The sequence below is a fragment of the Pantherophis guttatus genome, chromosome 6 (assembly GCF_059756535.1).
Source record: "Pantherophis guttatus breed Tessera chromosome 6, ASM5975653v1, whole genome shotgun sequence".
NCBI lineage: Eukaryota > Metazoa > Chordata > Lepidosauria > Squamata > Colubridae > Pantherophis > Pantherophis guttatus.
Window position 1 is genome coordinate 76,765,733 of NC_142068.1, and position 25,283 is coordinate 76,791,015.

Below are 25,283 nucleotides of genomic sequence, written 5' to 3' on the forward strand. Positions count from 1 at the left end.
AGGCTCGGGAATCGGGGTCACAACTGATCTACTGTGACTTGAATTAATGGCATAGGGAAATTGTCAATGGTATGAATTTATATTTCTATTGTGTATCAGTATATTGATATTGTGACAACCTATTGATTCCCATGATGGATGTATTTTATAGCAGGGAGATTTAGCAACTTGGATGATTAAAAATAATCTGTTACCTGCTTATGCACGAATTTCTAGCTGTTGCATTAAATCTTTATCTTGTTCTAGAATTTAGATAAGATTTATAATCTGTTGAATTCATGTCTGGGCATTAGAGGACCAGGTGAATTGAGACTAAGGTGATCCTGGCAGACTTTGCAAGAGAACTAGCGAGGTCCCTTATCTGGATGTTATTCTTATTTGATGGTCAGTTGCTTCTTGCTTGCGTGACTTCTCTGTTATTCTTTTGCAGTGTAAACTGGAACAACAGGCCTGCCTGACCAGCAAGCAGCTGACAGTGAAATGTGAGGGTCAGTGCCCATGCACAAGTGAACATAGTCCAACTTCAGCCACGGATCTCAAGCAAGGTCAGCGATCATCTACTAAGAATCTGAATAATTGTACTCTCTCCTCTTCTCCATCTTATGGCTCTATAGAGCAGTGTTTCTCAACCTTGGCAACTTTAAGATGTGTGTGGACCTCAACTCCCAGAATTCCCTAGCCAGAATGTGGATTCTGGCTGGAGGATTCTGGGAATTGAAGTCCACGTATCTTAAAGTTGCCAAGGTTGAGAAACACCACTCTATAGACACACAGAATAAATAAGAACACTGGTCAAATTAGACAGTGAACTGTATTCCATGGCTGACCCCACATGACACTCTTTGCTCTATATATTTGTTGGTATCCTGGACAACATCACCATCTGAATATAGATGAGGTCAGTCCTTGAACATAGATGAAGTCAGTCTTCCAGTAACACAGAGAGCAGATATTTTGAGGATAAGTTCAACATTATTTGATTGGTAACGTGGCCACGATTTATCAGATAATTTAGTTGCAAACTGACTATGAGAATAAGCAAAAGGAAAGCTTTAAAGTAGAGATTCAAACCACTAAATCTGGGGTTCAGTTTTCAGTTTAGGTTTCATAGTATCTGGAGTTCAATTCTAATTCAAACAACAAAGGATAAACAAATGAGCATCAAGAGATCCACTCAGCTTCATACAATAAAATGTGTTGGTTGTAACTCACAAAATCCTCATAACTTATCATAAATATTTGTGGGCAAGCTAAGGATGTTAGGGGTCAAAATACACCCCAAAAATAGGATTCATCTTACCTGTGATTATATACAATAATCCTGTCAGGGTTCCTGTTCCAGCCGTCCAGGTACAGGGCAAGATGTCCTTGACTCTCTGTGAAAGGAATGTTATTTTGACTATATATCACCCATGCTCCATACAATCCCCTGTCCCAGTTTCCCACAGTAGTAAATGTGACAGGCCTGAAGATCCAACAAATACATACAGTATGCATCTGATATACATGTAAAATTAAAGGTTTTTTCCCCTCAATATAAAATACAAATAGAAATAAAGACAATGGCAAAACAGGAAAGGAAAGGAAAGGAAAGGAAAGGAAAGGAAAGGAAAGGAAAGGAAAGGAAAGGAAAGGAAACAGAGGACACAAAGTAAGGGAAGAAGAGAAGGAGGAAAAAGACATTTAAAAAAGAAACAAAAAGCAGCGATTTCTGACTTTTTTCAGTAGGATATATAATAAAGTTATAGTATTTTTGGTTATGCCAAATAATAATGACTAGCCATTTTATAACAATAACCCACTTAATTGTCAAAATCCAAAGTCAAAATTTCATATTATTTTTCTCTTTCACACAGAAAGTCCACAAGCTGATTCCAAATACCCACAAAATTATTTACTTTTCTGTCCCTAATTAATGCGGTCACCTTTGCCATCTCCACCACTTCCATTATCTTTTCAAACCATTCCTCTGTGGTGGGGATTAACACTTCTTTCCATTTCTGGGCGTAAAAAATTCTTGCAACTGAATATAATGAACACAAATATCTATGGAGATTCTCAGTCATCCAGGTCATGGTTGTCCCAAAGGTGCTTTTTCAAGAGGCAACTGGACTTCCTTGTTTTTTTTCTTTGAAGATGTTTCGCTTCTCATCCAAGAAGCTTCTTCAGCTCTGACTGAATGGTGGCTTCCTTGCTGTTTTTAAAATTACCTGTATATCCCATATATACTTGCATATAAGTCCATCTTCAAATAAGCAAACCCCTCACATTTTTAACCAAAATGCAATGAAAAATGTGGGGCAACTCATTGATGGGTGGTGCATTTTTCATGATATTTTGGTGAAATTGTCAAGGATCATCTTATCTGCAGATGGGCTTATACCAGGAGTGAAATCCAGCAGGTTCTGACAGGTTCTGGAGAACCAGTAGCGGAAATTTTGAGCAGTTCGGAGAACCTGCAAATACCACCTCTGGCTGGTCCCAGAGTGGGGTGGGAATGGAGATTTTGCAATATCTTTCCCCTGGAGTGGGGTGGGAATGGAGATTTTGCAGTATCCTTCCTCTGCCATGCCCACCAAGCCACACCACAACACGCCCACCAAGCCACGCTCACCAAGCCACGCCCACAGAACTGGTAGTAAAAAAAATTGGATTTCCCCACTGGCTTATACACAAATATATAGAGTAGATATGAAACTAAAAAGTGAACGCTTAGCGTGGTAATAAAATCTTGATTTTAGAGATCATTTCCTGGCAGATTTCAGATACAACAAACATAATGTTAGCTTTAGATTCACAGTACTACCAAATAATTTAATTTAATTTTAATTTAATTTCCAATTTATATACCGCCCTTCTCCCTGAGGACTCAGGGCGGTGTACAGCCAAGATAAAAAACATAGAATACAAATATTAAAACATTTAAAAATATATATAAATTTTGGCCCGAAAGTTAAAAAATCACAGACTAATTAAAAGAATTTAAAAATTTCTTCTTAAGCCAACCCGGCTTGCTGGAAAAGATGGGTTTTCAGGGAACGACGGAAGGCATTGAGGTCATGGATTCTCCTTATCTCCGGGGGCAACTGATTCCAGAGGGATAATAAATATCCCTTTTTATATTTTTATAAATATAAAAAAATAATGATCGTGGTGCAGTGTTTTTGGGACAGTCTGGACTACTGATGTAATTTACCTCTTTTGAATCAATTTGCATAGTTAGCAAATGACACAGATGACAAAAATTGTATAGATTAAGACTTAAGAGACATTCAGCTTTCATAGACATACCCTTTCCACTCGTCCTCACGAGGTCTGTAAAGTTGACATTTTATTGCAATTTTCTGCCACCAGATTAAAGAAGGTGAGTCACTTCTTGTGACTCTTAGATCAATTTCATTGCAACCCTACAGAATTTTTCCTCTCTATTCTTGTCCTCCTCACCTAACGCTGAGAATTTATTGTATAGACAAGAAATACTGTATCATGCTCTTACTATCGCCATGGACAAAACCAAGTTTTGGTAGCCTTTGAATAAGGAGTTGTGCACTTACTTACTGTCTTCCCATCTGGAATGCTCACCTGAGATGCTACCAACTGATTTGCAGAAACCTGCACTGGGCAAGACTTGGCAGATCTGGGCGATCGACTGCGCGACTGGTTCCAACTGCTGCATGAGAACGCCAAGCAGAACAGCTCTGGGAGTGTTGGCCCCAATCCTGTGAATGGTATGTGGAGTTCTACTTTTCTCCTTTGGGCGCATGGACAGAAGAAGTGGCTAGGTGGCTCAGTGGCTAAGACACTGAGCTTGTCAATCAGAAAAGTTGGCAGTTCGGCAGTTCGAATCCCTAGTATAAGTCTCCTGCATGAGCAGGGGGTTGGACTAGATTACCTCCAAGGCCCCTTCCAACTCTGTTACTGTTACTGGGAAACTCTCAGGCCATTTGCATTTTCCCAGGGCCCCTAGATTGCTGCCAGAATTTGACAGCAAGCGGCCAAAAGGTGAGTGGTGCAACTTGGTTGCTGAGTCTGGATTTTTGGACAGCCTTAAGAATGAGAGCAGGATATCTTCTGATGGATGCTCCCTCCCCTTCCAATCCCATCCATAACTTCCCACCAGAAAACTGACCCAGAACAGGCTGAAAAATGCCACCAATAGCACATGTTTTCCTGTATTTGTTCCAAATTCACCCTTGGAATACTGCATCCAGTTTTGGTCACCATATTATAAAAAAGGTATTGAAACCGGTATTATGTGTTAAAAATGTATTGAGCGCAGAGAAGAGCAACAAAGATGATTAGTGGGCTAGACTCAAGGATAAAACTTATGAGGAATTGGGTTTGTCTAGTGATTTTTTTTTTTTAATTTGATTTATATGCCGCCCTTCTCCGGAGACTCAGGGCGGCTTACAATGTGCTCAGCAATAGCCTTCATCCTTTTGTATATTTATACAAAGTCAGCTTATTGCCCCCACAACTGGGTCCTCAATTTACCTACCTTAGAAAGGATGGAAGGCTGAGTCAACCTTGAGCCTTGGCGAGATTCGAACCTGCAGTAATTGCAGGCAGCTGGTCTTAATAACCAGCTTAATAACAGGGTGCCTTAGACCACTGTACTACCAAGGCTCTGGTAAAATGAAGGACTAGGGGTGACATGATACCTAGCGGTGTTCCAATATTTAAGGCGCTACCACAAAAAACGAGTAGGTCAACTTATTTTCCAAAGCACCAGAAGGTAAGACAAGAAAGAATAGATGGACGCTAATCAAGGAGAGAAGCAACTTAGAAGTAAGAAGAAATTTCCTAATGTGGAATGGCTTGCTTTTAGAAGTTGTGGCTGCTCCATCACTGGAGGCTTTTAAGAAGAGACTGGACAGCCACTTGTCTGGAATGCTATACAGTCTCCTGATTGAGTAGGGGGATGGACCTCCAAGGTCCCTTCCAACTCTGTTATTTAAATGTTAGGAGACTTAGCTGTGCTCCCACCCTCTAATCCTGTGGAAATTGCCTTCCTCATCTGGACAAACTGATTAAGTTTGCTGTCAGATCAGAAAGTTAAGTCTGTCTTAAGCTGGATTCTCATCAGAGGAGATGTCCTTGTTGCTTTACTATCAGCCAAATTGCAGTGGCTTGGCACTGTTTTCTTCCACAAGGTATGAGGGAGGGAAAAATCACAATTAAAGCTTCATTTGTTGTTGTTTTTAATGTCCCTTGCATGGCTCCACTTCTAGGAAGTACATTTTATTTATTCTTATCTTACTTGTTACATTTACCACCTTTTCTCCAAAGGTTCAAAGTGGATCTCCATTCATTATATACATCCACAGTCCTGTGAGATACAGTAGGTGGGGTAAGAGAGGTGACTGGGATGATGGATCTGCTCTTCTTAGGATCCATCGGAATCAGTCACACTATTGCCAGCCCTGGGAGTTGAATGTCTTATTCTGGGTAGCTGAAAAATCCTGACATTTGAGCCAAGCCCTGCAGAAGAATGGAAACTGTGACTTGTTCTTGGGGAATTACGATGATTACAAATCATGTCCAAATAGGACTGAAAGAAACAAGCCACTTTGTTCCCCGGTTGGGCGAAATGTGGGGGCTATCGATTCTGCCCAGTTGCTAAGCGAGCGCCAGACAGCAAACATTTTTGTGCACTTGTTACAAAAATAAATACCTCTCCGGTCCCTGAGCCGAGTTGGCAGATTGATCCCAAAGCACTTGCAGACTTCGAAGTGCCATAATTCAGGAACAAGATCATTAGCTTAAATGTCACTGAATAGAAATGGCTTCCCAGGAGAGGGAGGTGGATGAAATCAAGTCTGCTTGTTGGGTTTTGTGCAGATGCTCTTCTGCCATCCTTGCCAATGCAGCCAAAAAGGGTGGGGGCACACACAAAAAAAAAATCATGATGATCGTTGTGATGGTATGATTGGAGTCCTGCCTCCCTTTTTTTTTTAAATGGAGGCCCCTGCAGCCATGGTGAGGGGGTTGTGTTATCAGCGAGCGTTTGCAGATAAGTTCATTAGCTATAATGTAAAAGTAAAGGTAACAGTTCCCCTTGCACATATGTGCTAGTCATTCCTGACTCTAGGGGGAGGTGCTCATCTCCATTTCAAAGCCAAAGAGCCAGCGCTGTCCGAAGACGTCTCCGTGGTCATGTGGCCGGCATGACTCAATGCCAAAGGTGCACGGAACGCTGTTAACTTCCCACCAAAGGTGGCCCCTATTTTTTCTACTTGCATTTTTTACGTGCTTTCAAACTGCTAGGTTGGCAGAAGCTGGGATAAGTAGCAGAAGCAATTACGCGACACTAGGGATTCGAACCGCTGAACTGCCGACCTTTCGATCGACAAGCTCAGCGTGGAGAGCAAACTGATCCATATAGTGAAATGAGAAGGAGGAGCAGGCAGGGTTGACCAATTTCAATGCTCCTTGATCTGTCACATCTGCAGCATGTTTTTCCTGGAGAGTCCTATTTAGAACAGAGATGAGGCGTGATGGTTATGGCGGTAGGAGGTCAGCATTAGATCTCAACCTTTTAAAAGCGATCAATGGCTCTTCTGCTAACCCAAAATTGTATTTCTTTCACCTCTAGCTTGAGAGAAAGACAGGCAGTTGTCAATTTGGCCTCCGGGCTGACAGTTGTGGGTCTCGTGCTTAAGTATGCAGACTTAATTAATATATTCTCTTTGGAGTGCTTTCGATCTCCAGTGCAGAATTTCACACTGCATAAAGTTCCCTTTAAAGCCTCAAGTCTGAACCTTGCCACTCATTAGTGGCATCTGTCAATCTTTCCCGGGGATAATACTTTTCATTATGTATGCTCTATATAACCTTTATATAAATTAACATTGTGCACTCAGAAAAGCTGGATCCTATGACCTGTGTAACGGATGCAAAGGACTGCATTAGTGGAATATGTATTAGTTTCCTCTGGTAGTTTGGATAATAGAATAGCACTGTGCACAGTTTTGCAGGAATTCTGCTTCCTAAGTAAAGGATACTTTACTTAGATAGTTTTTAAACTTGGCTTTAGAAAGGTGGCTTTGGAAAGTAAATCAAGGGTTGACTATTCGATTCTCTCTTCATCACCAGTAAGGATAATGGTTGGAAGTTGTAGTTCAGCAATACTTGGAGGGCCTGAGTTTCTCCATCCTTTTGTAAGGAGATAGTACACTCCTTAAAAACAGCAGTAGGACCTGCAAATACTGCAATGTATGTATCCAATGTAGCCTGACTAGGTGGCTCAGTGGCTAAGATACTGAGCTTGTCGATGAGAAAGGTCGGTACTTCGGCGGTTCGAATTCCTAGCACAGGTCTCCTGCGTGAGCAGGGGGTTGGACTAGATGATCTCCGAGCTCCCTTCCAACTCTGTTACTGTTAAAATGGTCCCATCTGTGTCCTACCCAAAGATCCCCTTTTCTCAGTGTTCTCCACTCACATATGCACATGTACAAACATACATATCCCAATGTATTGCTTGCTTTCCGGTTTGCTCATTACATTCTATGACTATTGGTCATGCTCAGTCTTAATTTAGCTGTGTGTGTTTGTGTGTGTGTTGTGCCTTCAAGTCAAGTGTTGAGCTCTAGCAGCTGCCTGGACAAGTCCTTGCAGAGAAAAGATGCCTCCTTTTTAAAGGACATTTGAAACTCCTGTGAAGGTTGAGTGACTCATACATGCTGATTTCTCTCGTGATCCTGTTATGAACTGATAAGTCTCTCTCTCACACACTCTCCCTCTTCCTCCCTCCCTCCCTCTGCTCCGTTTGTGTCTGTCTGTCTCTCTCTCTCTCTGTTTCTCTGTCTCTGTCTCTCTCCCTCTCCCTCTCTGTGTGGGTCTGTGTCTGTGTGTGTGTCTCTCTCTCTCTGTGTTTCTCTGTCTGTGTCTCTCTCCCTCTCCCTCTCTGTGTGGGTCTGTGTGTGTGTGTGTGTCTGTTTGTATCTGTCTGTCTGTGTCTCTCTCTCTGTTTCTCTGTTTCTGTCTGTCTCTGTCTCTCTCATCTCCTGCCTGAGCAGGGATTGGACTAAAATACCTCCAAGGTCCTTTCCAAAACTGTTATTCTGTATTCTGTAACTATCAATCCCTTGGGTTAATTCTTAGAAGGACTAATGAAAGTTAAGATTTTCTGGATGTGAAAATCTGCATTCCATTTCTGCAATCCCCTGACTGCAGAATACAGACTTCAAAATTCTGTGAACTGCGGAAGGGCAAGGACATTCCCTGCTCTTTCTGCCTCTCCAGTTATTCAAATTTTCATTTTATTGCAGCCCTGGACAAGAACCTGGTGGCCAGTTGCAAAGACTCCATTGGCTGGATGTTTTCCAAGTTGGACACCAACAGCGATCTGTTCCTGGACCAGGCAGAATTGGCGGCTATCAACCTGGACAAGTATGAGATCTGCATCAGGCCCTTCTTCAATTCCTGTGACACCTACAAGGATGGCCGTGTCTCCACTGCAGAGTGGTGTTTCTGCTTCTGGAGAGAGAGTGCGTCACAAGATATATATTTTTTCTCTTCCTGCTATGACCTTTAAATCTTTGTTATTACAGGTGGAAGGCTAAAGATTATAGCAGCTGCTTAGACAAACATAGATAGCAATAGCAATATCACTTAGACTTATATACCGCTTCATAGTGCTTTTACAGCCCTCTCTAAGCGGTTTACAGAGTCAGCATGTTGCCCCCAACAATCTGGGTCCTCAGATTATCAGATATTCTGATAATATAGGTGTAGTTTGATCAGTGGTGGGTTTCAACCGGTGTAACAACCGGTTCGCGCACGTGCTCCGCGCAAGCTCGTTGCATGTCAGAACAGCTGAGCCGTGGCAATCCGTTCTGCCGCGCCTATCAGCTGGGCTAAAAACAAACAAATATAGGTAGGTATAGTGCAGGGGTAGGCGGGAGGGCCCAGCTGATGGTCGGAGCGAAGCAGCGCGCTCTCAGCTCACCATTGGTACTACCGGCTCGCTCCAACCATCAGCTGGGCCGTCCTGCCTGCCCCTGCACTATACCTACCTATATTTGTTCATTTTTAGCTCAGCTGATAGGCGCGGCAGAGTGGTCCTAACCCTAACCCTAACTCACCACTGAGCTTGATGTACTAGATAGCTTGTTAAAGAGAGATTCAGCCTAGAAGTAAGAATAAATTTTCTGATAGTGAGAGCAATTAATCAATGGAATATCTTGCCTCCTGGAGGTTTTCATAAAATAAACTGTACAACCATTTGACTGGCATTGTATAAGGTATCATGCCTTGAGTAGGAGGTTGGGCTGGAAGATCTCTGAAATCCCTTCCATTCCTATAATTCTAAGTTCTATGTATCTAAGTCAGGAGTTAGCAACCTGTGGCTCTGGAGCCGCATGTGGCTCTTTCACCCCTCTGCTGCAGCTCCCTGTCACTCAAAATATGCATCACAACTGCCAATGGGAGACACCCGCCGGCACACCATTTATTGAGCTTTTCAACTCCCGGTAGGCCAACCATGGATAAATCCAAGAAAAGAAAAGTTTCAGAAGAAAACAAAACGTTTAATTCAACTACATATCCTAGTTTTGTGGCCACTCAAGAAATAGTCAGGCACAGGAAGGGTTTTGTGGCTCCCGGTGTTTTCTTTTCTGTGGGAAATGGGTCCAAATGGCTCTTTGACTGTTTAAGGTTGCAGACCCCTGATCTAGGTGTACGTTGATGGCACCACCATTACTACCAGATTTCAGAGGCCCAATGGACTGACGTGTATATTAAAGCTTGGGCTCTGTTTCAAACAAAATAACGAAATGCCTAAAATGTATCTAATGCATTTTCCTAAATTCATAGATCTATTTGCATATATGATTACAGTCATCTTTCCAAACAAGCTTGTAGAACAGGTGAATGCTTTTGTCCCTCTACTCCAGATTGGGGAAGAATTGCTGGAAAAAGAACTTGCTTCCTTAATATGCTCAGGAGAGTTGATTTGGCACTGATGAATTCTGCTTTGATTATTACAGAGCCTCCATGTCTGACGGAGCTGGAGAGGATTCAAATCCAGGAAGCTTCAAAAAAGAAACCTGGTGAGTTGCTGAGATGAGAGCAGAAAAGAAAATTGTTTTGGAGACTTGGGGGGGGGAACCTCTTGTTTGTCTATAACAGGGGTGTCAAACTAGATTTCATTGAGGGCCACCTCAGGGTTGTGTTTGACCTCGGGGGGGTGTAGCCAGGGGGCATGGCCAGCTTGACATCACTCATTGAAGCTTCGTTTTCAGCTGCGACGGCCTCCTGCAGTCCTCTGCCAGTGAAAACGGAGCCTGGGAGGGCCGCGTGTGACCCTCCTGAGCTCCATTTTTGCTGGTAGTGGCACTACAGGCCAATCCTTTGCTGTTTCCAGGGTGGGCCCATGGGCCAGATCTAAGCACCCTGCAGGCCGGATCCGGCCTATGGGCCTTGAGTACTATAGAAATATCTATAGATATTTCAGACTATCCAGCATATAGTGAGGGAATGCCCGAACAGAAGGTATCCAGGAGATTCTAGGGACTTCCTCTGCATAACAACGGCAGCTACTGACTGGATCTCCAAACTCGACATTAAACTTTGAAATGTTATTTCTGTTTTCCTCTTAGGTTTTCTTACTGCTTTTTTATTGTTTTAATTGTTTTTAACCTATAAAAATGAAGTGTTTTAATACTGTGTGTGACCAACCATACGCTAAATAAATAAACATTTCTAAGAGGCAGTAGAAGTCCTAGTGATATAATTCGGCTCTCTATTAAGGATCTTGGATTATTTATGTATATTTCAATTCTTCAGATATATATAGTTTTCAGTTCTTAAAATATTATGGGAATAATATATCACATATTTTATGAGAATGAACTTGGCTATATATTAAAAAACCCATGAGTTATTTCAATTATTTGTTTTCTTGTATCCCACATTTATTATTTTTACAAATAACTAAAGGTGATAAATATATCCAACACATCTTCCTCCTCCTATTTTCCCCACAACAACCCTGTGAGACGTGTTGGGCTGAGAGAGAGTGACTAGCCCAAAGTCACCCAATTGGTTTTCATGGCTAAAGTGGGACTAGAACTCACAATCTCCCACTTTTCCAGCCCAGTGCCATAACAACTAGACCAAACTGTCAGACATACATTTCCTTTTCAATTCTTAAAATAATATTTAGGACCCCTCCCCCCATAGATCTTATCTATTCATGCTGTTTTTATGGGAAACATGAAAGTAACCTCAAACCACAAGCTTCATCTCATGACATAAATTGTTTCAAATCCTACCCTCAGAAGGACGCTATAGAGTACTGTACATCAAGACAACTAGATACAAGAACAGTTTTTTCCCGAACACCATCACTCTCTTAAACAAATACTTCCCTCAAACTGTCAAACTATTCACTAAGGCTGCATTACTCTTGCTACTGGTCTTTTCATCATTCCTGTCGCCCATCTCCTCCCACTTGTGACTGCATGACTGTAACTTGTTGCTTATATCCTTGTGATTTATATTGATATTGATTGTTTCCTAGTATGATTTGATTGCTTATTGTACCATATGACTGTCACTGGGTATTGTGCCTTGTGATTCTTGATGAAGTATCTTGTCTTTTTATGTACACTGAGAGCATATGCACCAAAGAAAAATTCCTTGTGTGCCCAATCACACTTGGCCAAGAATTCTGTTCTGTTCTGTTCTGTTCTGTTCTGTTCTGTTCTGTTCTATTCTATTCTATTCTATTCTATTCTATTCTATTCTATTCTATTCTATTCTATTCTATTCCAATCCAATCCAATCCAATCCAATCCATTCCATTCCATTCCATTCTATGGACATACCTCAATGAGGTGGTATGTATGTATGAATACCAGAAGATTGTTTTAATCATTCTGCTTCCCTTTGATCCCCAGGGATATTACCGTCTAGCCCTTATCATTAGATATTGTAGATTGAGGCTGGAAGCAGGGGCCATGAGTTAGAAGAAGAGCCGTGTGTGATAGACAACCCATCCTTTGCTTCCAAGATTACCTTACTTACTTTCACCTATGGTGAAAGGTACAGAATTTAACACACTAGAATAACAGAGTTGGAAGGGACTTTGAAGGTCTTCTAGTCCAACCCCCTGCTTAAGCAGGAAACCCTACACCACTTCAGACAAATGGTTGTTCAATCTCTTTTTAAAAACTTTCACTGTTGGAGCATTTACGACTTCTGGAGGCAAGTTGTTCCACTGATTAATTGTTCTCACTGTCAGGAAATTTCTCCTTAGTTCTAAGTTGCTTCACTCCTTGATTAGTTTCCGTCCATTGCTTCTTGTCCTGCCCTCAGGTGCTTTGGAGAATAGCTTGACTCCCTCTTCTTTGTGGCAGCCCCTGAGATATTGGAACACTGCTATCATGTCACCCAAATTCTTCTTTTCATCAGACTAGACATACCCAGTTCCAGTTCCAGCAACCGTTCTTTATATGTTTTAGCCTCCAGTCCCCTCATCATCTTTGTTGCTCTTCTCTGCACTCTTTCTAGAGTCTCAGCACCTTTAAAGCGCTCCATGGCATTGGACCTGGGTACCTTCGAGACCGTCTTCTGCCACCAGTAGCCTCCCACAGGCCAGTCCGCTCCCACAGAGAGGGTCTCCTCAGGGTGCCATCGGCCAAATTATGTCGGCTGGCGACACCCAGGGGGAGGGCCTTCTCTGTGGGAGCCCCTGCCCTTTGGAATGAACTGCCCCCAGAAATGCGTAAGATCTCCGATCTCCGTGTATTTCGCTGTGCCCTCAAAACCTTATTGTTCCGCCAGGCCGGGCTATCAATGTAAAGATTTTAAATTGGTTTTAAATGTGGGGTTTTAAATTTGGGGGTTTTATAATTGAGCCAATTATTTAATAATTTTAACTGTTTTTAAATTTTGTCTGTCTTTGTGGTTTTAATCAGACTGTACACCACCCTGAGTCCTTCGGGAGAAGGGCGGTATAGAAATAAAATTAATGAATAAATAATAAATAAAAACATCTTTTTTACCTTGTAAAAAAGAGACCAAAACTGGATGGAGTATTCCACGTGTTGCCTTACCAAGGCATTATAAAGTGATATTAACACTTCACGTGATCTTGATTTGAACTGGGGATATCTAAACTCACAATCACTTGGGAGCCAAGACTTTCCATCAAGTTTGAGAGTTTTCTTTGAAGACTTTCCCAAGACAAGTTGAACTACCGTATCAGTGGTGAAATCCAATTTTTTTTACTACTGGTTCTGTGGGCGTGGCTTGGTGGGCATGGTGTGGCTTGGTGGGCATGGCAGGGGAAGGGTACTGCAAAATCCCCAGTCCCTCCCCACTCCTGGAGGAAGGATATTGCAAAATCTCCATTCCCACCCCACTCTGGGGCCAGCCAGAGGTTGTATTTGCCAGTTCTCCAAACTACTCAAAATTTCTGCTACCGGTTCTCTGAACTGCTCAAAATTTCTGCTACCGGTTCTCCAGAACCTGTCAGAATCTGCTGGATTTCACCCCTGTACCGTATATAACCCATGGTGTCCTTTCTCAGGATGAGCTGCTCTGCTTCCAATGCTCAGCAAATTCTTCCCCCTGCATGGGAGCATTGATTCAACCCTGAGCCATGGTTTCTCTCTGTCCTGCTGAGAGATACCCCGTTTCCCTGCACAAAAAAAGCTTACCTCAACCATCTATTGTGCAAGTTTTAAATAAACTCGCCTAAAGATGCCCAGGAATGGAAAAGCTAGTTTCAAGAGAGCTCGAAATGGTTTGGGAAAGGCTTCGTTTCTTGACCTTACAGACCCAGCTGTATGTCCCTGTCAATTCTGTTTGGGTAACTCTTACGAAATAATAGCCAAACCTATCAAACACATTTATCAGAGGCAAAGAAAAATAAGCCGAGGGCATCCATCTGTAGCATTTGATGAATTCAAACTGTCTTCAGTGTATTTTCTGTCTCCAGTCTGTGTGAATTCAGGGATTGGAGGCAAACAAATGCCTATGTGTGCCTGATTTCAAGAGAACAGAAGCTATTTTGACAAGACCTGTAATATGCGTACTTCACCTAAAATGATCACCGTTGATGTTTTCTTTTAATGTTTGCGAATTTTAGAGCTGTAGTTATACCGGTAAAAAACTTTGGCAATCAAAGTTGTGGTTGTTATGTCCTACTAAGTAAAAATAGGACATAATGTCCCTAAGTAAGGGATGCGGTGGCTCAGTGGCTAAGATGCTGAGTTTGTCGATTGAAAGGTCGGCAGTTCAGTGGTTCGAATCCCTAGTGCCGTGTAACGGGGTGAGCTCCCATTACTTGTCCCAGCTTCTGCCAACCTAGCAGTTCGAAAGCACGTAAAAAATGCAAATAGAAAAATAAGAACCACCTTTGCTGGGAAGGTAACAGCGTTCCATGTGCCTTTGGGGTTTAGTCATGCCAGCCACATGACCACGAAGACAACTTCGGACAGCGTTGGCTCTTCAGCTTTGAAACAGAGATGAGCAGCGCCCCCTCAAGTCAGGAACGACTAGCACATATGTGTGAGGGGAACCTTTACCTTACCTTTACTAAGTAAAACATATATCTTACCCCTTGCCCATAAACTCATCGTTTCTTGTGAAGTGATGACCAGCGCTTAATTTATTTACTGTATTGTTACCTCTCCACATTCCCCAACGGTTCAAGAACCTTTATGGAAGTACGACATGGAGTTCCTGGAATTTAAAGATGTTGAAGAGCTGTGTGGATCCATATTTTCTGTGACTAGAGAACACTCCAGTGCCAAAACATCCAGCTCTCTCACATTCATCAGAAGAGCCTGGCAGATGTAATGGATCCCCCAGGCCTGATCCATTGTGTGGGTGTATGACTGATGGAGGAACTCCACATAATAAGCCAACGGAATGAGAAAAAGATTTAGTAATTTGGAATGGCTTTACTCCTGCTAATGTAATGCCTCATTTGCTTGTTGACAATTAGAACCTAAATCACATAATTATGCATTGAAGCGGTGCATGTTTTCAAAAACAGTACCTTGCAGAATATAGTCAATTTTTGTTTTTAAAAGAAAAACCACAGAGATGTAATTGTGGCAAATTTAGCCCCGATGGTTGAGCTCTTTTTCTTGTGAAAGGATTTCTTTCTTTCTTTACATTTCCAGAGGGGGAAAAAAGAAAAATGGAATCTAGTTCAGTGGTAGTGTGGAAACATTAGATCTCCAGGGAGAGGGTAGCTCTCCTTCCGGAAAATAAAATATAATTGTTGCTGTAGCTCAAGTGACTTGCACACGCCAGGCTTTCCATTCCTATTCTCTCAATTTGAAGGTTGACCACGGATAATTTGCACTTTTGTCTATCTGGAAACACAAAGATGAGGGGGAGGATACCACACAGTGGTGGGTTGCCCCCGGTTTAGACCGGTTCGCAAGAACCGGTAATAAAACCAGCGGGAGGCCCTACCCACTGCCCCGGATGTCATCATCAGCAATCTGCGCATGCGCAGAAGCAAGGCGCACACGCAAGCCAAGCGAGTGCGTGCACGTGATCCCATTGCGAACCGGTAGTGAAGGTAAGTAGAACCCACCCCTGATACCACACCATAATCAGAGGTGGGATTCAACCGGTTTGGATTGGTTCAGATGAACTGGTAGTGGCGACCTGCGGGGGGCGCAATCCCGTCCTATTTCTCTGTGTTTTTGATGCTGCACGCATGCATGGCGCACGCAAATTGCCGGATTGTTTAACGTTGCACGTATGTACGGACAGCGCGCACAAGTGAATTGCTGTGTTTTGTGACGCGCATGTGTGCGGATAGCACACGCGCGCTCACATTTCCAGTGCTGGGCGAACCGGTTGCTACAGTATGTGAAGCCCATCTCTGACCGTAATCCAACTGGAGTTCCCCCTCAGAGAGTGCAAAACAATCATTCCTATAGGTGCCCAGTCCCAACTATTTCAAGTCCTAAAAGTAAGAAAAATCACACTGCTGGATCCAATCTGGCTCAGTCACTGGGTCTAGAGGTTTAGCCTTCTGAGTTTTCGGACTCCTGCTGGAACCCATCCTCAAGAAACTTCTTTCTACTGGAATGTATGCTTTGGACTATTCTATGCGTAGTATTTATGTGGTGCCTGATTGGGTGTGGCTTCACCAGACACCACATAAGTACAACACATACAGTAGTGGCCAAAATTGTGGAAACCTTTTGGGAAAGGTGTATTTTCTAAAACTAGCTAATAACACCACTTTTTTTTTGGAGTAGCACCATAAAATTATATATCAATGGAAAGATAATTTAATCAAGAATGTAATTCAATAACTTTTATGAAGGATTTGCTATTAGAATAGTAGTTACAGTATTAAGAAGAAAAGTGAAACACATAGAAAAAACGAGATATACAAAAATTATCACCATAGAAAAAATTGAGATATACAAAAATTATCACCATGTCAGTTAATAGTTGGGTAACCTTTAGCATGAATTATGGCCTTACAACGCCTTCCCATGGAGTGAACCAAGTTTTTTAGTTCTGCAGCTGTTATAATGTGAAACCAAGATTGAATGATGGCTTCTATTAACTGGGTTTGATTGCTGACTAATAAGTTTCTTTAGTCGGCTCCATAGATTTTCAATTGGGTTAAGGTCTGGGCTATTCCCAGGCCATTCCAGCAGTGGAATAGGATTGTCATGAAACTCCCCCAAAAAAGTGGTGTTATTAGCCATCAAACCAGGGGTGAAATGCTCCTGGTTTGGACCGGCTCGGGCAAGTAGGTAGTGATGGTGGCGGGCAGTTCGGAGAACCGGTAGCAAAAATCCCTGCCCCCACCCCCCATGCCCAGCTGAGCCGCGCGATCATCAGAGGCTTTTTTTCTTTTGAATGGCTCTGACGATCCAAGCTCCGACGATCCCAGCTGAGTTGCCTGCCAATCAGGCAACTCAGCTGGGATCGTCAGAGCCTTTTGAAAGCATTTTTTTACATTACTCCCCCACACCAAGCCACGCCCACAGAACCAGTAGTAACAAATTTTAGATTTCACCCCTGCATCAAACCTCAAAAATACACTTTTCCCAAAAGGTTTCCACAATTTTGGCCACTACTGTAGAATAGCCCCAAAGCACAGATTCCAATAGAGAGAAGTTCCCATAGAGAGAAGTTTCGGCTCCGGCACCAATCCGAAAACTCAGAAGACTAAAACTCTGGATCCAGTGACTGATCCAGATTGGATCCAGCAACATCCTGGGACATATATGTGCCTTTATTTGTGACAAATCACATTGTCTGTCCCATAACTCCATGCAGGACATGAGTAAAATTATTAGCCATCACTGGTATAGGTTCTCTTGCTTGAGCCAGGGGATGGACTAGAAGACCTCCAAGGTCCCTTCCAGCTCATTCTAAGTCTAAGTCTAGTCTTCCCTTAGGTGTGAATGGCGGATGGGTGAGTGGCTTCTTCTCAGCCCAACTTATCTCACAGGGCTGTTGATGTGGGGAGTACAGGCAGGGAGCGTTATGTCTGTGCCTGGATGTATACAAAAGCCAAGGTGAAACATAAATATTATACATACATATACATATACACATACATATACATACATACATACATACATATATATATATATATATATATATATATATATATATATATATGTATATATATACATATACATATACACATACACATACACATACACACATACACATACACATACACATACACATACACATACACATACACATACACATACACATACACACACATATATATATATATATATATATATATATATATATATATATATATATATATATATATATATATATAGTTCAGGGGCAACTTCAGAAGAAAATGGGATCATTCCACCCCACCCATCCACCTGTTCCATTGTGGAGTCGATATGCAAGCAAAGCGGTAATTTCAGAGGCACTAAGCCATCGGTGCTGCATTGCAGTTCAGCCCAATCTCCCTGACAGAGCTGTTGCTGAGGGAATAAAATGAGCAGAGACCATCACGTAGGCTACCTTGCACTCCCAGATGAAAGGCAGGATATAATTGCAATAATAGAAGCTTCTGGCTGGCAGGGATGATAAAAGGAGAGCGAGCCAGCCAGCAATTTGGCAGCCAGAGGCTTTTCCTGGTAGTAGCTCTAATGGCGGCGGCTACCAGGACTGGAGTAGAGAAAGTGGGGAGGAGGAGAGAGAGGAACAGCAGGGCACCAGAATGGGGCGATGAGGGGCTGTGGGGAAGGAGAAGGGAAGAGTTGTGGAGAGAAGCAACAAAAGTCATTTCACTCTCCAATGCACACAGAAGGGGAAGAATGGCAGGCAGCCACTCTCCTCCAGGAGGCAATAACCCAGAGGAGAACAAAGCAAGCCAAGCTTTACATGTCCTCACCTTGTTGAAGAGGAAAGGGAAGGACCCAATTCTTGACAATGACAAGCCTTTGCTATGGGATAGAATCGCAGTTATCTGCAGCCTTATAAGCTCTTCCACTCAATCCTAGGCTTGTTTTTAAGCAGAATGCGTACTAGCCATGTGCATTTGTCCGGCTGGATGCAAAAAAGGCAGAGCAGTGGCTGGGGGGGGAGGGACTGTCCAGCCGTCAAGGCCCCTTTCTCCTTAAAGGACCTCTGAAAAGCATGGCAAGCCTGATGTTACTGGGGCGGGGCAAGAATTTATTTATTGGTTTGATTTATATGCCGCCCTTTTCCGGAGACTCAGGGTGGCTTACAATGCATTAAGCAATAGCCTTCATACTTTTGTATATACCTGCTTAGTAGGGCTTTCGACCCCCCCCCAAGCGGTGTTCTTTTTTATACAAAGTCAGCTTATTGCCCCCACAAACCGGGTCCTCATTTTACCTACCTTGAAAGGATGGAAGGCTGAGTCAACCTTGAGCCTGGTGAGATTTGAACTTGCAGTAATTGCAGGCAGCTGGTGCTACTTAATAGCACTTTAGTCTGCTGCGCCACCAAGGCGCTTATGATTTCCTGCCAGTCACAAAACTCATATTTTGCAGCTTCTATGGAGCTTAAGCAGGATACGCAAGAAAATACACCTGTCCCCTTAAGTTAGTCTGGAAATAAAGGTAAAGGTTCCCCTTGCACATACGTGCTAGTGGTTCCCGACTCTAGGGGGTGGTGCTCATCTCCGTTTCTAAGCCGAAGAGCCAGCGCTGTCCAAAGATGTCTCCGTGGTCAGGTGGCCGGCATGACTAAACACCAAAGGCGCACAGAACACTGTTACCTTCCCACCAAAGGTGGTCCCTATTTTTCTACTTGCATTTTTACGTGCTTTTGAACTGCTAAATTGGCAGAAGCTGGGACAAGTCACGGGAGCTTCCTCCGTTATGCGGTGCTAGGGATTCGAACCGCTGAACTGCCGACCTTTCTGATCGACAAGCTCAGCAGACTGGAGCTGCATTCAGAGAATCCTGGAAGGGAAGTGCCCTAAATTCTCAGTGCCTGTTTTTTTTTTCCCTTTTAACACAAGAGGGGCGTTTTTTCTTCCCACAGGAGTCTTCATTCCGAGCTGTGATGAGGATGGATACTATCGGAAGATGCAGTGTGACTCCAGCAGTGGGGAATGCTGGTGCGTTGATCATCTTGGCACAGAGCTGACAGGAACCCGGATGCATGGGAATCCAGACTGTGGTAAGGAAAGGGGAGGGGGAGAAGATGTGGGGCAGAAGGGGCATTGAGAATATACCTTACATGTGAAGCGGTGGTGGGTTCCTCCCGGTTCGGCCCGGTTCTGCCAAGCCAGTAGCGGTGATGATATGATGTCACCGAACCGGTTCTGCCCCCCCGCACCCCTCCCGCGTTATTCTTATCTTTTATTTGGCCCCACCCCCAATCTATTGCTGCCTCCTGAGTCCCAGCATGATGGATAGAGGGAAAAAAACTGTTTAAATTCTTGCCGCGGGGCTTCAAAGGGCCGCCCTACAGCTGGTCAGTGGTAAAAGGCAGTTTGGTGGTAGACCAGTGCCTGCAAAAAAAAATGGGTAGACTGGTGCCTGCAAAAAAAAATGGGTAGACCGGTGCCTCCAAAAACAAATGAGTAGACCAGTGCCTCCAAAAACAAATGAGTAGACCGGTGCCTGCAAAAAAAAATGGGTAGACCGGTGCCTCCAAAAACAAATGAGTAGACTGGTACAGCTGTGCAAGCAGTTAAAAGCCTGGTAGACCAGTACCTCTGCTAAATCCTAAAGAATTGTCACATGACCATCAAGCCACGCCCACAAAATATGCCATGCCCACAGAACCGGTAGTAAAAAATTACCCACCCCTGATGCGAAGGACATCTTCATGTCAACCTCTTGGTCATTACAGGTAGACCTCCACTTACGACCATTCATTTAGTGATGATTCAAAGTTACAGCTTCACTGAAAAAAAGTGACTTATGACTGTTTTTCACACTTACAACCGTTGTAGCGTCCCCGTATTCATGTGATCGAAATTCAGATGCTTGGAAACTGGCGTGTATTTATGATGGTTGAGGTATCCTTGGGGTCATGTGATAACCTTTTGCAACCTTCTTACAAGAAAAGTCAGCTGGAAAGCCAGTTTCATTTAATGACCATATGATGCACTTAACAACTGCACTTAACCACAGTAGCAAGGAAGGTCATAAAACGGGGTAAAACTCACTTCTGCCACGGTGGCGCAGTGGTTAGAGTGCAGTACTGCAGGCTACTTCTGCTGACCGCCAGGCTGCCTGCAATTTGGCAGATCGAATCTCACCAGGCTCAAGGTTGACGGCCTTCCACATTTGTCGTGCACATTTGCGAACTGGTAGGGAAGGTAAGTGAATTTCACCCCTGATCCAAACTTAAAAGAATCCTACCTTGTGTGATGGTTAATGATGACAATAAAGGTTGATTTTATTTGAATATTTCTGCACACCTGGCTTGGGACAAGAGCAACTTTAATGCCCATCAGTGCCATTATCCCACATTAATATCCGACTGTGGCAAAATAATTTTGAAAGAATAAAAGAGCTCTCCATGGTTCAATTTTGGCAGTTCAGGTAATGTTGTGGCCTGTCAGCGGCCTGTGCGAATTGTAGCTGACTCTGACAGCGAGGAGGCTGGTGTGGTGCTGCGCCAGCAGCCTGTGCAGCTGGCACTCAAGTCGGACAATGAGGAGGCTGGAGAAGATGTGGTGCCAGAGGCAGGGATTCAGCCAGGGCCTTCAGAACCTCCAGAAGCTCCTTTAAGTGAAGAGGATGAAGAGGAGGAGCCTCTTCTTGATGCACGGGCATGCAGAGCGGCCAAAAGGCAGGAGTGGCTCCTCAGGAGGAGGTCTCCTCGAGAGTAAGTCTCGGGGCTAATTGGCCACTCCCTTAGCCTATTTAAGGAGGAACACCGACTGAAGCAATTTGTAGGGAACAACTTTAGTTCACTCTACTTCGCATCTGGATTCTCTGCAAATTGCTTCTGGGCTTTCTGCCAACTGTAGTAAAATTGTGATTACTTTATCTTTGGTTTCTTGTAGGCTGTTAAGAAAGTTTATTAACAGCCTTTATTTTGAAAAAGACTGAGTTATTTTAGTAAATTAAGTTTTGTACAAACTTTGTGTGTGCTGTATTCTTTGGGGTCCATAGTTGGGGCAAAACAGGTAGTCCTCGACTTAGGACCACAATGGAAGCCAAAATTTCTGTAGTTTAGTAAAACATTTGTTAAGTGAGTTTTGCTCCTTTTTACAACCTTTCTTGCCACCGTTGTTAAGTGAATCACAGCAGTTATTAACTTAGTAACACGGTTGTTAAGTGAATCTGGCTTTCCCATGGACTTCGCTTGTCAGAAGGTTATAAAAGGTGACCACATAACCCGGGACATGGCAATCGTCATAGATGTGAGTCAGTTGCTGAGCATCTGAATTTTGATCACATGACCATGGGGATGCTGCAATGGTTGTGAAAAACAGTCACAGAAGTGTGAAAAACAGTCATAAAGTTTTTTTTCCCAGTGTCGTCGTAACTTCGGTCACTAAACAAACAGTTGTAAGTTGAGGACTACTTGTACTGTAAGAATTTGCATTCTGAAACAGCTGCCAAAATCTTTGAAACGAATATGAAGAATATAAATATAAAGAATATAATACGAAGAATATAAAATTTCTTTCCTAGCAAACCTAGAATTAGGCGAAGGGCTGGCAGTGCTCCCTGAGGTTGGTCTTCTTCTTGCAGATGTTTCTGCCAGAAACCCAACAATTCATCCCTAAGCTACATATATTCCACACTAATGAAGAATTGGGAAATGTTCCCCCTCCAACTGCATTTCTCTTGCTCTTGTTTCTATAGACGACATTGTTGGATTCTCAGGGGACTTTGGGAGTGGTGTCGGATGGGAAGATGAGGAAGAGAAGGAGACAGAAGAAGCCGGCGAGGAAGCTGAAGAAGAAGAAGAGGGAGAAGCAGATGATGGAGGCTATATTTGGTAGATGTCACCAAGGGGCACTGTTTGGCCAGGATGCAGGCTGTAGGGCTGGGAGGTAGCAGTCAACACTGAATGGAGAGGAACAACTGAACAAGATGATCAGGAAACACAGTTGAATGTAACTAACTATGGCAGAATGTGGGAGTGTGTGTATGTGTGAATGTATGTACACTTGCCTGGATGGGTCCATTCTCTTTACGTGGCTGTGGGGATCATCTCTTTCTTCCCAGCTTACCAGAGATCAAAGCTATAGCCGAGCAGAAGGGGAGGGGGGGAAGTACTCTGCACTGTAGGCTCCAGAGAAACTTTTGTTAATATTAAATTTTTAAAAATATTAATGACCAGTGACACATTTCAGTTCCTAACCAGGCTCAAAAGATGTGAGAAGCACCTTCATCGCTCTGGCAATATCCTGCTGTATATGTCCTGTCCTATTGCTTGCCAAGCAATCTGCCAATCATTTGTGAGTCTTCATTGCAGTAGATCACCAGGATTTGCCTAACAGGTCAGAAATCAGGAACAATCCACTCTCCTGCGGCTAGACATTTAGATCTAGGACCGTATTGAAGAGGGGCAGCTAATGTATTGCTATTGACAAATACAGTTCCACAGCAGTCATTTCTTAGATAGGTTTCCAAAATCTTGGAAAAGTTCCCCTGGAAGATTGAACATCCATGCACTGAGTTAATGTATGATCACCTTTACTGGACTTAATAGCTTCCTGGTTAGGAGAGCTTTTAAATGTGTCTGTCTTTGCTTCTAATGTAGTTGGTGTGCTAGCTAGCGCTGTAGAATAAAGGGCTTTTCAGTCATCTCAACATCCTGGTGGAAAGGCAAGGAGTTCTGGGACAGAGATTGCTGAGAACATCAGTTAAAAGAATAAAGCAATTAGTTGTGGAAAAGAAATCAGCAGACTAGATACAGCAACGGCAAGAAATGGTTTCCCATGATAGAAGGTATGGTAAAGATAGGTATCTCAGTAACTTTGTTAATTGTGTTGCTTTGTGCCTTGGGTGTAGGAAATCTGCATCTAACTGGAACTCACTGTTCTCCTCCTACGCTCTGCAGCACAAGTCTTTACCTTCACAACATAGGAGAAGAAAGCTATTAGGCATCACCTACAGGAATACAAATACAAAATTGCATTATCCATTTAAAAATAAATGAGCATGTGATTTAGCTAATGATGAAAATGATAATGATAATTCTATTCAGCATCCTGAAATCGTTTTCTTTCTCTCTCTCTCTCTCTCTTTTTTTTCAAATAAATTAGGCATTGTTTTTTCAAAAATTAGCCAGTGGGAAACATCTAGGGGAAAAAATATTGTCATTTTCTTAGTTAGTGGAATGTCAGGCTTTTTAATCCCGACAAGGCCAATTCAATTCTTTATTTAGGAAGATCATTTCTCCACTTCCCCTTGCTTGGATACACTCACTCTGTTGGTGAGCATGTATGCTTGCAAGTATTTAAACACCTGTATTACCATCCTGTCCAAGTTGTAGCTGTGCATGTCCTTGGGCGGCATGAAGAAATGTTGAGTGCTGGAGTGTGTGAGTATGTGTGAAGTACACACTGAGAAGTGGGCAGGCAGTTTGGCTTATATCAAGTACCCCAACGTTTATGTAGATACTGAGCTTCTGGCTGAGCCCTTCGGGACAGTGTGCAAGCACATTAAACAAATCATGGGATTTTAAGCAGCCTCACTTCCCAGTACGTACAGCCACCTCCATAACAGATTTCTTATGTAGTCCAGCTGTGATAATAAATGAGCCTTGCTGTATTGAATTCTCTTATCTTCCTCAAATTTACTCCTTCTCCTCCTCCTCCTCTTCCAACTCTCACACTCCCACCCACACCCTTGCACACTTCCTGGTCCTGTCTTCATGTGTTTCTTGATCTTTTCTCATGAAAGAAGAATAGATCACGGCTCAACAAGACTTGATTTGATCTTTATCAGGAGAAGTTACTTCAGTGATTGATCTCTGGGGAGGAGGGGGGGTTCATTGTTGTAGTTTTCGTGTCCTCCAACGTCCCCCCCGTCCCCAAGATCTTCTTCGCCTGTATTCAAGAGTTACATTGAAGTTGTCTTCCTTGGTTTTTAGTCATCGCCTTTCCTTCCACCTCTGCAGGTGATATGAGTGTGGCATGATCCAGGTTTGCACTTCACAGCTATGCATGTTTAAGGAGTTGTAAATACATTTTTTCCACACTAAAATACACTCCGTTGTTGAGGGTGGCCTGCTTGGTAGAGCTAGGTAAGACAAAAGCAGCATCTTGTCTCTGTTAACTAATTAACTGTTAACACAGTTAACACTAGTTAACTGTGTTAACTAGTCTTGCCATTTAGACTTGCTTGTCAGCTTTTGAAGATTCTGTGGCTACCTACAGACAATTCTTTGTTGGTTTCCCTTCAGATAATTGAAGGTGATACAACAAGCAAGAACTCAACTCTGCTGGTAACTGTTCCCTCCAACCTTTAAGCCTTTCCTCACAGCCTTTTGTAGGTTTTCATTATCAAAAACATAATTATTCATTTACCTGGAAGAGCATAAATAACAAAGGAAGAAAAGTGTGTGTGTGGAGGGGGGAAACAGCTTTGTGAAAAATAGACAGTAGATGCTCGCTTTCATCTCTTTGAGAAGAAACCCCAGTGAGATTACTCTGAAATTGCTTTCAAGTCTCTTAACAAAAAAAAAAAAGGTTGCTTAGCTCTGGTCTTAATTTTACCTTAAAAGAAGCCCATTATTTATCTTACGTTTTCAGCCAACTCATTGTTGTGTTGCTGAAGCAAAAACAATAATATCCCTAAAGACCTCCATAAAAGAGCTCAAAGGAGCCACGTTGGTTCACCTTGACAAGAGATATG

General features: G+C 42.9%; 1 protein-coding gene across 1 annotated transcript in view; it reads left to right on the plus strand.

Moving 5' to 3' along the window:
• SPOCK2 (SPARC (osteonectin), cwcv and kazal like domains proteoglycan 2) overlaps positions 1-24,202 on the plus strand; it is a 117,992-nt gene extending 93,790 nt beyond the window's left edge. The window contains exons 5-10 of the mRNA XM_034426000.3: positions 431-545; positions 3,609-3,728; positions 8,271-8,489; positions 9,990-10,052; positions 19,492-19,629; positions 22,281-24,202. Of these exons, the coding sequence (XP_034281891.1) occupies positions 431-545; positions 3,609-3,728; positions 8,271-8,489; positions 9,990-10,052; positions 19,492-19,629; positions 22,281-22,420 (795 nt within the window). The 3' untranslated portion in view covers positions 22,421-24,202. The remainder of the gene's footprint in view (positions 1-430; positions 546-3,608; positions 3,729-8,270; positions 8,490-9,989; positions 10,053-19,491; positions 19,630-22,280) is intronic.
• Positions 24,203-25,283: the final 1,081 nt, after the last annotated feature.